This window comes from Notolepis coatsorum, assembly GCF_963971535.1.
Source record: "Notolepis coatsorum genome assembly, chromosome: 9".
Classification (NCBI taxonomy): domain Eukaryota; kingdom Metazoa; phylum Chordata; class Actinopteri; order Aulopiformes; family Paralepididae; genus Notolepis; species Notolepis coatsorum.
Genome location: NC_140173.1, coordinates 64362100 through 64376703, shown reverse-complemented (window position 1 = coordinate 64376703; position 14604 = coordinate 64362100). Strand labels below are relative to the sequence as shown.

The 14604-nt window shown below is 48.5% G+C and overlaps 1 protein-coding gene across 1 annotated transcript in view; it reads right to left on the bottom strand.

Annotated features, from left to right (window-relative positions):
• The window catches only part of lrrc73 (leucine rich repeat containing 73), a 35729-nt gene extending 22084 nt beyond the window's left edge, over window positions 1-13645 (bottom strand). The window contains exon 1 of the mRNA XM_084322289.1: window positions 13242-13645. Within this exon, the coding sequence (XP_084178415.1) occupies window positions 13242-13513 (272 nt within the window). The 5' untranslated portion in view covers window positions 13514-13645. The remainder of the gene's footprint in view (window positions 1-13241) is intronic.
• Window positions 13646-14604: the final 959 nt, after the last annotated feature.

Genomic DNA, 14604 nt, shown 5'->3' with positions numbered 1-14604 from the left:
TATGGACTTTAGGGAGGCTAGATAAAGCTATGGAACACCCTGCCTATGGACTTTAAGGAGGCTAGATAAAACTATGGAACACCCTACCTATGGACTTTAGGGAGGCTAGATAAAGCTATGGAACACCCTGCCTATGGACTTTAGGGAGGCTAGATAAAGCTATGGAACACCCTACCTATGGACTTTAAGGAGGCTAGATAAAGCTATGGAACACCCTACCTATGGACTTTAGGGAGGCTAGATAAAGCTATGGAACACCCTGCCTATGGACTTTAGGGAGGCTAGATAAAGCTATGGAACACCCTACCTATGGACTTTAAGGAGGCTAGATAAAGCTATGGAACACCCTACCTATGGACATTAGGGAGGCTAGATAAATCTATGGAACACCCTACCTATGGACATTAGGGAGGCTAGATAAAGCTATGGAACACACTACCTATGGACTTTAGGGAGGCTAGATAAAGCTATGGAACACCCTACCTATGGACTTTAGGGAGGTTAGATAAAGCTATGGAACACCCTACCTATGGACTTTAGGGAGACTAGATAAAGCTATGGAACACCCTACCTATGGACTTTAGGGAGACTAGATAAAGCTATGGAACACCCTACCTATGGACATTAGGGAGGTTAGATAAAGCTATGGAACACCCTACCTGTTACAAAGGGTCAGATTAAACCGAATATATATATTTATTGCTTGATATCCCTTGTATAATATTTGTATATCGTTTGATATCCCTTGTATATTCTTTGTATATATACACGGAATATCCCTTTACCTGGGTACAAACCAGACCATAATATTCGTTCTCCTATTGGACAGCGACCCCTAGGCGCCAACGGCCATACCCCCAATGGCAAGTTCAAAGGCAACGCCAAGGCATGTCTCAACATGTCCAGGTTTGCGCAGTAATACGAGACAGAACTGAGGTTGGCACTAGATTATTCACCTTACCTATAAATACCGCGCAGGTGGAAACAGCAGCAGTTCGTTCATTACTAGTAAAGCCTTCACCACGAGTCAACGACCAAGTGAAGTGAGCAACTTTGCGTCTAAATAGAGCACTTATAACATGTGCGAATAAGATAGTAAAAGTGTCAGAGTTTAGTGAAATAACGTCAAGTTCGACCTAGTTAAATGTGAAGGATAGTGCACAGGAGAATCTACACCGGCGAATGCAGAACCATTTTCTGGTTGGATTATATTGCTTTGGTACCGTGACTGCTGGAGCAGAGAACCGTCTACCCCACTATCGTGTGGGATCTACCCCTGTGAGGAGCACCCTCGAGCCCACCTCTAGGACCAGAGGCTGGCTAGCTTTCATCCATGCTGTCGGGCATACTGGATTATAGCTGTTGCTTTGTCTACGGACCAAGGGAGTACTGCACTGGCTCCTGTATCTGGAGCCTCGTTATTCCGCGTTGACCCAGACTTTGCACCCGAACATTCCTCTACCCTGCCGGCTTACAACCGGAGGGAACCCCCCAGTGTCTCCAGCTGACTACTAGTGTGCCTTACGTAATTGCTATGCTACAGGTGGCGTCAGTTATACCCATCTTACTATTCTCATGGACTTACGCTCTTGACCTACTTTAAGTGTTCTTCGCCTTACAAGCGCAAGTATAATTCTCAATCTGTAAACCTACCGTTGCTGCTCTAATAATAATAAATCCCTCTAACTAGAACTTTATGTGTCATTGCCGTATTCTTGTGTGGGTGTTCACCAGATATATTCATGTACTGTATGGCCAGTAATTAAAGTACATAACTAAGTAGTGGTTTAATAATACCATACTCTCAATACAGTCAGGGAATTGTACCCCTCAGTTACAATTGGTCCTTCGAGCCGGAGTGTATCAGTGTAATATCTAATATAATATTGATATTAACCATGGCCAGCGGTGAACACTCCCCAAACGGCTCTCCCAAGCGAGAACGCCCGCAGCGCAAACGTCAACCACCTCCCTATCTGGAGGAATACGCTGTCGGTCTAATACCTAGCTTTAAACAGACGTTAAATGCGGATAAAGCGGATAGTCAAAGCATGTCAAATCCTACCGACCAGGCGACCCTGCGAGTAGAGACCCCAGTGGGTTCAGACCAAACCGACTCAGCCCACGGGGGGACCAGGTGGGACATGACACGACTATACCTCCAGACAGCGTCGCCGGGATGGTCCCCGGAGAGCTCCAGGATAAAGAAAGCGCTCCAGGGACAGAACCCGACACACGACCAGAAGAGAAGCGCGCCCAGGAGATGGACCCCGGAGCGCGCCAGGAGAACAGATCTCCAACAAGCCCTGTCAGAAGCCGATCACCTCCGTCAGTGTCATCCCCCAGCGAGGCGGACCAGATGCTGGCGCAGGCCTTCATCGCCACTCTGACAGCCTCCACCGAACGCGATCGACTTCAAGCAAAGACGCTTAGTGAGCGCGAACACTCCGCCACGGAAAGAGAGCGCCTCCAGGCGCAAGAGCGCGAACACGCTGCCATGGAACGAGAGCGCCTTCAGGCTCACCAGACGAGCGAGCGCGAACAACGAAAGCGCCTCCAGGCGCAACAGACGAGCGAGCGCGAACAATCAGCAGCGGAACGAGAGCGCCTTCACGCGCAACTCCAAGCGCAAGCCCTCAGTGAACGCGAACACTCTGCAACCGAGCGAGAGCGCTTCCAGGCGCAACAAAGGAGTGAAGACGACCGCATAAGACTGGAGGAGAGACGCCTTCAGACGGAAGAGAACATTGAAAGAGACCGCGCCAATGCACAGCGCGACGCCGCCCATGCCCAGCGCGAAGCAGAGCGCGACCGGCTGCAGGCGCAGATGATAGAACAATTGATTGCCATGGCGACACCCCCTCTCTCCGCACGGAGCTCCCGGAGATAATCACGACAAGGGTCTAGGGCACATTCCCCTACCCGACGAAGCGACCCGGGACCCGGCCAACAAGAGGATCCTGTCTACGTCTCCGACCCCCCTCCCCGACCGGTCCATACGAGACCCAGCCACCGGGAAGAACCGGCCTACGTCGCCGAGAGACTGACTAGAAGACTCAAGGACCTAGAAGAGGAAGAGGAAGAGGAGGAGTGTCAGGCCCACCAGCGGCAACGTGCTCTGGACCAGGAGGCCCCGTACAGCCCCGACCAGCAGCAACGTACTCTGGACCAGGAGGCCCAGTACAGCCCCGACGTCAGCCCCGAGTCACTGCACTACAAACCCCCGACCCAACTCACGGGTGAGTTTGACGTACAGTCAGCACAGAAGAACAGCACCTGGGTACCCGGCCCCTGGTACCCACCAAGTACCAACCCACAACAACACGTACGGGGAGACTCGCCCAGGAGGCCTATTCCCCTACGCTCACCAATGTGCCAGCCATCCATGGCATCGTACCTTGGCACACCGACGTTCCCAGACTTTACGCGCGAGGACAGAGCACAGTACACGGAATTACGGATGTGCTTGGAGACTATGATGTCCGACGTCCCCGATGAGTCGTACAAATATGCCATCCTCCTCAAGCACCTCAAGGTGCCCAGAGCGCATAATATAGCGCTGGCATATTCCAACTCAAGCACCCCATACTCCGCGGCTCTAGTGGCCCTCGACCAGCGTTATGGACGCATATGGGACTACGTGATACAAGAAATAAGAGATATCGACCGCCTCCCCCCAGCCAAAGACAATAGAGCATTGGATGACCTCTCTATCAAGGTACAATCCCTGGTAGGGATGCTGGGATCCCAAAAGGAGAAAGGGAGACATGAACTATATGCTAACTCTAATGTAGAACGAATACTAGAGAAGCTCCCTCCAGCCCGCCAAGAGCGCTTTCGGCGGCAGAGAGACCACCGCGACCCCAACGGCCCAGAAGCATCCCTCCTAGACCTAGCTGATTTCCTCGCCAGGGAGGTCAGCAGCCTACGACTGGACACGTTCGTGTGGAGTGGACCAAGCCCAAGGGATGGACCTCGGAGATCTGATGATAACCGCCGGTCAGTGACTGTTATGCACCAGGCCGAGTCAGTGCCGCAGCACGAGAACCACAGCAACCCCCTGACCAAAGGGGAGTGGAAGATTGAATGCCAGTACTGTGAACAGGAACATCGGCTGTATCAATGTGACACTTTCAAGAAGCTGACCACTGACGAGGTGAGTCAGTGGATCAAAGCCAACCGCCGCTGCTTCCGCTGCGCGCGCAGCCATATGGCAGCTGAGTGCCGTTTAAAGAAGAAATGCAGCAAGTACGACGGCGCCCACTTGGAGGTCCTGCACGACATCAACAAGCGTCCGCCAGGAAGCCAAAGTGGGCCCGTCACGGTGATGTATCAGGCCGAGGCGGTGGCACCACTACCGAAGATCCATAGGACCGCCCCCTGGTGTCCTGACTGCTGCAGCAGACACTGGGAGTCACGGTGCTACTCGGACGACCGCGAGTCGGCACCACTAGAGAAGATCCAAGGCAACCGACCAACAGGAGTGCTCCACATAGACCAGCATAGCGGGAGCCCCCGAGTGCTCATCAAAGTGGTCAGAGTGCTCCTGAGTTACTAGTACAAGGTCCTGGACACTTACGCCGTCCTAGACGATGGGTCTGAAAAGACTCTCCTCCTCGCTTCCGCCGCAGCCCAGTTGGGCCTGCGGGGTGCCAAAGGAACAATGACAATCCGTACCATTAGAAGAGACCAGAAGACCATAAAGGGTGAAAATGTCTCCTTCACGATAGCAGCGGTCGAGCAGCCCGAGAAGCAGTATAGTATCACTAACGTCTTCACCAGCCACGACATAGGCCTGTCACAGTACACCTACCCCATCCCACAGCTGATGGCGAAGTACGTGCACCTACGTCAACTACCTATACCGCTCATCGACGGCGCCACACCGACCCTGCTCATAGGCTCCGACCACGCGGACCTCATTCTCCCAATTGAGGCGGCCCACATCGGACCCAAAGGATGCCCAGTCGCGGTTCAGACCCGACTGGGGTGGACGCTCCAGGGCCCCCTCTACGGACTTGACAGTCAACCCACGTCTACGCGCTGCCTGCACACAAAGGTGAGCGACACAAGCCACTCTCTCGTACAGCCCGTTGAGAGGCTATTGACATTAGACGAGAGGCCTGTGAGAGAACCGTGGGCCCAAGAAGAGGGAGTTCCGAACTCCACCCCCCTCAGCTGCGCTCCAAGCGACGTAGCTGACCTCGAACCCAGCACCCCAAACGACTTCTTGATGGGGCGGCCGGAACCGGCCCCTCCTCAGACGGGGTACAGACCAAACAAGAGGAACAGACGGAGGATGTGGAGATACAGCCGAGCACAGCCCAGTATACCCAGGAGGGCCGACCTGCCTCACCGCCACACCCGACCCGTGGCGAGGCTGATAGAGTTGCCAAGGCTCCCTGACTCCCTTGATGACGATCATGACCCACTGACTTTGTAGATTGCCCTACCCCCCACAACAGACATTGAGTAGTTGACAGGACTATTAATCTGTCTTTGCTTTATCTAATTAGGTGCGGACTAATTAGGAGGCGGCTGTTACAAAGGGTCAGATTAAACCGAATATATATATTTATTGCTTGATATCCCTTGTATAATATTTGTATATCGTTTTATATCCCTTGTATATTCTTTGTATATATACACGGAATATCCCTTTACCTGGGTACAAACCAGACCATAATATTCGTTCTCCTATTGGACAGCGACCCCTAGGCGCCAACGGCCATACCCCCAATGGCAAGTTCAAAGGCAACGCCAAGGCATGTCTCAACATGTCCAGGTTTGCGCAGTAATACGAGACAGAACTGAGGTTGGCACTAGATTATTCACCTTACGTATAAATACGGCGCAGGAAACAGCAGCAGTTCGTTCATTACTAGTAAAGCCTTCACCACGAGTCAACGACCAAGTGAAGTGAGCAACTTTGCGTCTAAATAGAGCACTTATAACATGTGCGAATAAGATAGTAAAAGTGTCAGAGTTTAGTGAAATAACGTCAAGTTCGACCTAGTTAAATGTGAAGGATAGTGCACAGGAGAATCTACACCGGCGAATGCAGAACCATTTTCTGGTTGGATTATATTGCTTTGGTACCGTGACTGCTGGAGCAGAGAACCGTCTACCCCACTATCGTGTGGGATCTACCCCTGTGAGGAGCACCCTCGAGCCCGCCTCTAGGACCAGAGGCTGGCTAGCTTTCATCCATGCTGTCGGGCATACTGGATTATAGCTGTTGCTTTGTCTACGGACCAAGGGAGTACTGCACTGGCTCCTGTATCTGGAGCCTCGTTATTCCGCGTTGACCCAGACTTTGCACCCGAACATTCCTCTACCCTGCCGGCTTACAACCGGAGGGAACCCCCCAGTGTCTCCAGCTGACTACTAGTGTGCCTTACGTAATTGCTATGCTACAGGTGGCGTCAGTTATACCCATCTTACTATTCTCATGGACTTACGCTCTTGACCTACTTTAAGTGTTCTTCGCCTTACAAGCGCAAGTATAATTCTCAATCTGTAAACCTACCGTTGCTGCTCTAATAATAATAAATCCCTCTAACTAGAACTTTATGTGTCATTGCCGTATTCTTGTGTGGGTGTTCACCAGATATATTCATGTACTGTATGGCCAGTAATTAAAGTACATAACTAAGTAGTGGTTTAATAATACCATACTCTCAATACAGTCAGGGAATTGTACCCCTCAGTTACACTACCTATGGACTTTAGAGAGGCTAGATAAAGCTATGGAACACTCTACCTATGGACATTAGGGAGACTAGATAAATCTATGGAACACCCTACCTATGGACATTAGGGAGGCTAGATAAATCTATGGAACACTACCTATGGACATTAGGGAGGCTAGATAAAGCTATGGAACACCCTACCTATGGACTTTAGGCAGGCTAGATAAATCTATGGAACACCCTACCTATGGACTTTAGGGAGGTTAGATAAAACTATGGAACACCCTACCTATGGACTTTATAGCAGGGATTAAAGCAAAAAAATATCTCCTGACTGAACTTTTTTCAGGCCAAGTCTATTCTTATTTTAACCTCCACTGTATTTTTTTTAATAGTGTTAGCGTTTTAAGGGAGCCTACTTGTAGAGCCTACTGTCCTGACTGTGACTATAGACCCTACTGTTGTGGTTGTTGTGCCAGGCAGGGAGGCTGTGTGCTGGAGAGCGTGAATGCAAGTCTTGTGGCTAGCTTCTGATTGATGGCGAGCTAGCACCCTTTTCCCATTACTTTGAACCATGAACTAAAAAGCTTGTTATCATACAAACAAGGGACTAAACACGTTTCGCAATTATGCCACTACAATGTGGAACGCCCTACCCACAGCCGTAAAAAAATTTGAATCCTTAGTGTTTCCCACAGGATTTAGTGAGACTGTGGTGGTGGGTGAACCTCTGCCCCTCCAGAGGGGTCCGTGGGCATGCCCCCTCAGATTTTTTTTTACATTTTAAAGTTAAATGCATCAATCTGGTGCACTTTGAGAGCAAAATTAAGAGGCTAGATCTATGATGATCTTTGTGCTCAAAACACAAAATCGACTAGACACTAGACTAGAGCATACATTTGAGCAATTTTTTTTTTCTTCTAAAAAATGAACTAATTAAGCAAAAGCTGTGTTGAACTAGTTTATTTTTTAGAAAACAAAAATAGACTGGATTACTATTATGACTACTACCAGTGCCAATACTACTGAAACATCCCTATTGGCAAACTTTATATTAAAAAAAAAATGTAATATCAATTAAAATATTATATACATATAATCAAATAGACGGAAATCCGTCTCAAGACGGAACGCTTTAATGCCTGACTTTAGAGAGACCAGATAAAGCTATGGAACACCCTACCTATGGACATTAGGGAGGTTAGATAAAGCTATGGAACACCCTACCTATGGACTTTAGAGAGGCTAGATAAAGCTATGGAACACTACCTATGGACATTAGGGAGACTAGATAAATCTATGGAACACCCTACCTATGGACATTAGGGAGGCTAGATAAAGCTATGGAACACCCTACCTATGGACTTTAGGGAGGTTAGATAAAACTATGGAACACCCTACCTATGGACTTTAGAGAGGCTAGATAAAGCTATGGAACACTACCTATGGACATTAGTCACTAAATATTTTCAAAAGTAAGCTAAAAACTTATCTCTTCACCTTAGCCTTTTAATACACTCTGCTGCTTGGACTCATTGCATCCAGACTGTGATTGTTGTACTCTAGATGAGAACTATTTTATTGCAAGGCACTATTGCATCTGTTTTATGCTAATTCTGTATTTTTATACTCATTCTATGTCTGCACTTTATGCATTGCTTTTATTTTGCATGATTCCCAATACAAGTGGGGTCTCAGACCCTGGAGGTGGGCGGGGCCTCAGACCATGGAGGTGGGCGGGGCCTGAGACCCTGGAGGTGGGTGGGACCTATGCCAGGAACCCCTCTTGGGGTTGGACATTTTAACTAAAAAATCTATCAAAATCTTTCTTATAGATTTGAATGACAGAAATCTATTAAACCTTTTCTGGGAGGTTTTCATATATTCTCTGCTCATTCTCTATAATCTATATTATACAACAGGTAGTTACGACCACGCATTGTAATTGGTCGACAGCGTTCTAAACAGTGAGTATATTCTTTTCTTTTCTTTTTTATATATGTTTTTGTAGATTTTTTTATTGGTTTGTACTACCGGGCAGTCCGGTAGAGAGAGAGAGAGAGAGGAGGAAATGGGAGACAGAGCAGGGGAAGACATTCGGCAAAGGACGCCGGGTCCGGGAATCGAACCCGGGTCGGCCGTTTCACGACGCAGCGCATTACATGGTGTGCTACTAGAGCGCCCCAGTGAGTATATTCTTGATATACTCACGGTTAATCACCATGAATATACCACTGTGCTGGCTTTAGAATGTTGTAGAAAGTTTCAACTGCCATTCATCAAGCGGAAACTGCATCAACATGACCTACTCCGCGGACAACGTTATGTTTGATTTAACGTACCCGTTAATCATAAATGAGTGGATAAAGAGGACGGGCCTACATCTACTGGTATTCAGAAAAACAGCATTTTTAGACATATGTCAATCCAACAAAAGACGATATGAAATCAACACCACCAAGTCGACGGCCTGGGCATTGAACTGGCCCAACTCCCGGAACTGTCCAAGGTGCTGATGACTTTCTCTGACTTTCGCTTGATTAGCCCAATACCTCATTAGTTTGCGTTGCCAAGCTGGTCGATAGCCTACTCCATATGAAATTCCATAGCAACGAGACATCTTTAGGAACTATTTTTCTACGCAAAGTTCCCTGAAATCGATATAAAAGACCCTAGAAGTGTCTGTATTCATCCTATATTTTCCCAGGTGCAACCTGCTGTATAAAAGCAATAATACACTTGGAAGCCTGTGGTATGTCAGACTCATGAATATTGCTGTGGCTGTGATGTGACTCGAGCTTCGCTCTCGTGCCTGCAGGGGCGTCACAGCCATGGCAATATTCATGTCATACCAAGGCTTCTCGTGTATTATTGCTTAAGTGTATAATTATAAAAATGCTCATTTTATGTTATGCTCATTTTATGCCTATGTCTATTTTTATTCTACATCACTGCTGTGAAGCACTTTGGGCTGCAATTATTGTATGCAAGGTGCTGAGATTATTATTATTATGACCTACTATGCTAATAGGTCTATAATACAATGCACTCAAGACTGACATTCAACACTGTTTGAAGAGCAATCTTATTGACAGAGTTGTACCCTTCATGCTGCTGACTTGTTGTACACAACTTGTAAGTCGCTTTGGTTAAGCGTTCAGCTGAATAAGTAAAATGTTATAAAATGTGTGATGGCGTGTAGGTTATGGGTGGTCATGTGCATTTTGGAATCCTTTTAAATTAAAGGTGTATGGTGACCTAGGATGGTAGGTATACAAACGTATACAATACAGCTGCAGCTTCTACTTTTAATGGATCTTCAGTGGATATTCCATAAGAAGACAGAGTTTGATAGAGACATGAATGAATCCACCATCTTTTATAGACTATGTCCAATTTAAATCCCATTTCTGGCTACGGCTATGTTGCCTCAAAAAGTTATAAACGCCAGAATACCATTGAATTTAGGCCCTTCGAGCAATGAGACAGTGTCCCACTTTAGTCTGTACTGCTGTCTCCCTTCAGTCTGTACTGCTGTCCCTTTAGTCTGTACTTACAACAGAGTCTGTACCGCTGTCCCACTTCAGTCTGTACTGCTGTCTCCCTTTAGTCTGTACTGCTCTCCCTTTAGTCTGTACCACTGTCCCTTTAGTCTGTACCACTGTCCCTTTAGTCTGTACCACTGTCCCTTTAGTCTGTACTGCTGTCCCACTTTAGTCTGTACTGCTGTCTCCCTTCAGTCTGTACTGCTGTCTCCCTTTAGTCTGTACTGGTCTCCCTTTAGTCTGTACTGCTGTCTCCCTTTAGTCTGTACTGGTCTCCCTTTAGTCTGTACTGCTGTCCCTTCAGTCTGTACTGATGTCCCTTCAGTCTGTACTGCTGTCCCTTCGGTCTGTACTGCTGTCTCCCTTTAGTCTGTACTGGTCTCCCTTTAGTCTGTACTGCTGTCTCCCTTTAGTCTGTACTGGTCTCCCTTTAGTCTGTACTGCTGTCCCTTCAGTCTGTACTGATGTCCCTTCAGTCTGTACTGCTGTCCCTTCGGTCTGTACTGCTGTCTCCCTTCAGTCTGTACTGATGTCTCTTCAGTCTGTACTGCTGTCTCCCTTTAGTCTGTACTGCTGTCTCCCTTTAGTCTGTACTGCTGTCTCCCTTCAGTCTGTACTGCTGTCTCCCTTCAGTCTGTACTGCTGTCCCCCTTCAGTCTGTACTGCTGTCTCCCTTTAGTCTGTACTGCTGTCTCCCTTTAGTCTGTACTGCTGTCTCCCTTCAGTCTGTACTGCTATCTCCCTTTAGTCTGTACTGCTGTCTCTCTTCAGTCTGTACTGCTGTCTCCCTTTAGTCTGTACTGCTGTCTCCCTTCAGTCTGTACTGATGTCTCCCTTCAGTCTGTACTGATGTCTCCCTTCAGTCTGTACTGCTGTCTCCCTTCAGTCTGTACTGCTGTCTCCCTTCAGTCTGTACTGATGTCTCCCTTCAGTCTGTACTGCTGTCTCCCTTCAGTCTGTACTGCTGTCTCCCTTCAGTCTGTACTGCTGTCTCCCTTTAGTCTGTACTGCTGTCTCCCTTTAGTCTGTACTGCTGTCTCCCTTCAGTCTGTACTGCTGTCTCCCTTTAGTCTGTACTGCTGTCTCCCTTTAGTCTGTACTGCTGTCTCCCTTTAGTCTGTACTGCTGTCTCCCTTCAGTCTGTACTGCTGTCTCCCTTCAGTCTGTACTGCTGTCCCTTTAGTCTGTACTGATGTCTCCCTTCAGTCTGTACTGCTGTCCCCCTTCAGTCTGTACTGCTGTCCCTTTAGTCTGTACTGCTGTCTCTCTTCAGTCTGTACTGCTGTCTCCCTTCAGTCTGTACTGCTGTCTCCCTTTAGTCTGTACTGCTGTCTCCCTTTAGTCTGTACTGCTGTCTCCCTTCAGTCTGTACTGCTGTCTCCCTTCAGTCTGTACTGCTGTCTCCCTTCAGTCTGTACTGCTGTCGCCCTTCAGTCTGTACTGCTGTCGCCCTTCAGTCTGTACTGCTGTCTCCCTTCAGTCTGTACTGCTGTCTCCCTTTAGTCTGTACTGCTGTCTCCCTTTAGTCTGTACTGCTGTCCCTTTAGTCTGTACTGCTGTCTCCCTTCAGTCTGTACTGCTGTCCCCCTTCAGTCTGTACTGCTGTCTCCCTTTAGTCTGTACTGCTGTCTCCCTTCAGTCTGTACTGCTGTCTCCCTTCAGTCTGTACTGCTGTCGCCCTTCAGTCTGTACTGCTGTCGCCCTTCAGTCTGTACTGCTGTCTCCCTTCAGTCTGTACTGCTGTCTCCCTTTAGTCTGTACTGCTGTCTCCCTTCAGTCTGTACTGCTGTCCCTTTAGTCTGTACTGCTGTCTCCCTTTAGTCTGTACTGCTGTCTCTCTTCAGTCTGTACTGCTGTCTCCCTTTAGTCTGTACTGCTGTCTCCCTTTAGTCTGTACTGCTGTCTCCCTTCAGTCTGTACTGCTGTCTCTCTTCAGTCTGTACTGCTGTCTCTCTTCAGTCTGTACTGCTGTCTCCCTTTAGTCTGTACTGCTGTCTCCCTTTAGTCTGTACTGCTGTCCCTTTAGTCTGTACTGCTGTCTCCCTTCAGTCTGTACTGCTGTCCCCCTTCAGTCTGTACTGCTGTCTCCCTTTAGTCTGTACTGCTGTCTCCCTTTAGTCTGTACTGCTGTCTCCCTTCAGTCTGTACTGCTGTCTCTCTTCAGTCTGTACTGCTGTCTCTCTTCAGTCTGTACTGCTGTCTCCCTTTAGTCTGTACTGCTGTCTCCCTTTAGTCTGTACTGCTGTCCCTTTAGTCTGTACTGCTGTCTCCCTTCAGTCTGTACTGCTGTCCCCCTTCAGTCTGTACTGCTGTCTCTCTTCAGTCTGTACTGCTGTCTCCCTTCAGTCTGTACTGCTGTCTCCCTTCAGTCTGTACTGCTGTCTCCCTTCAGTCTGTACTGCTGTCCCTTCAGTCTGTACTGCTGTCTCCCTTTAGTCTGTACTGCTGTCTCCCTTTAGTCTGTACTGCTGTCTCCCTTCAGTCTGTACTGCTGTCTCCCTTTAGTCTGTACTGCTGTCTCCCTTCAGTCTGTACTGCTGTCTCTCTTCAGTCTGTACTGCTGTCTCCCTTCAGTCTGTACTGCTGTCCCTTCAGTCTGTACTGCTGTCCCTTTAGTCTGTACTGCTGTCTCCCTTTAGTCTGTACTGCTGTCTCCCTTCAGTCTGTACTGCTGTCGCCCTTCAGTCTGTACTGCTGTCTCCCTTCAGTCTGTACTGCTGTCCCTTCAGTCTGTACTGATGTCTCCCTTTAGTCTGTACTGATGTCTCCCTTTAGTCTGTACTGCTGTCTCCCTTCAGTCTGTACTGCTGTCCCTTCAGTCTGTACTGATGTCTCCCTTTAGTCTGTACTGATGTCTCCCTTTAGTCTGTACTGCTGTCCCTTCAGTCTGTACTGCTGTCTCCCTTTAGTCTGTACTGCTGTCCCTTCAGTCTGTACTGCTGTCTCCCTTCAGTCTGTACTGCTGTCCCTTCAGTCTGTACTGCTGTCCCCAGTCTGTACTTACAACAGGGTCTGCAGGGATCTGTTGGTCCTGAGCGCCTCTGCCAGCTGCTTGCTCCGGCTGCTGCAGGATACCACCCCCAGGTTGAGGTTGAGCTGCGCCAGGGAGCAGGACTCCGCCACGCCGCGACACACCCGCCCGAAGTCCCGGTCCGACAGCTGGCAGCCGCGCACCGACAGCAGCCTGACACTGTTCTCCTTCAGGCTCTCGCAGATGTCCTTGATCTCAGCGCCGGACAGAGACTCCCCCGTTATCTGGATAGAACCCGGCAGCATGTTTGCTTAAATATATATATATATATATTTTTTTTTAAGAAACTCTGGTAATATTTGTATAATATTCTTATGAGAACATTCCAGGTCCAGCTGAGGTCGCCTGCATGGTAGGTAGGTGCAACACTAAATGCTCAGCGGTGACATGTTTATATGGGCAAAACGTTAAGCGTGCATTATTTCACATGTGGCAGATGATAATAAATGAGCCTGTGTGAGTTATTGATCTGCTGGAGGGGATGGGGGGGGGTCCTCTCCTCCTAATCAATCGAATGGCCTCCTGCACCGTTCCACGCCGTGACGTCATATGTTGCTGCTAATCCTCAGGCCATGCGCGGGGATCAATACCACGGTTTGACACACGAATCGAAAATCGATTTAAGGTTTTACCGAATAGCAGTTGTCCGGGAGAGAGAGTCCCGTTCATCAGATACTACACCGGTGGCGGGGGTCCCCGACGTGTCGCTCCATGTCTCTCTCTGTAAAGAAGACGGTGGTTTGTTTGGTCCGTTGCCGCTGCAGGTGTCGGTTACTATGGACACGTCGTCACCGCCGCGAACGACCGACACACACGACTAGCAAACGAGTCCCTTTTTTTGGAGGCGGACAGTAACGTCACATTAAAACAAATCTTACAACAGAAATGAGAAATGCGCATTCTCGGTGTTGTCGTGGCTCCTCTCTGAACGGTAACAGAACCGCCCCCGCGGTGTGTGTGAAGCAGCGCCGCTAGTTCCTCCGGAGAACCGGAGCCGTGATGATGACGCGTTGAGCCTCTGGTGGTCACGTGTCTGTTATTAATTAGAGGGACTTCCTCCTCACCTGAGTCTCTGGTCACGTGTGTCTATGTCTGCACTTCCGCGTTACATGGAGCTCGTGAGAGTGTTGACGTTGATTAGAGCCTTTGATTGATTGATTGATTGATTGATTGAAAACTTTATTAACAGATTGCAGAATGGGTACAGTACAGTACAGTTCAATACACACAATTGTTAAGGGGATGCAGACCAGAGAAAGACTTTCGTCTTGTTTACATCAGGGTCCCCCATTTTCAATTCATCATAACATTATGACATACACAATATACAGATAGA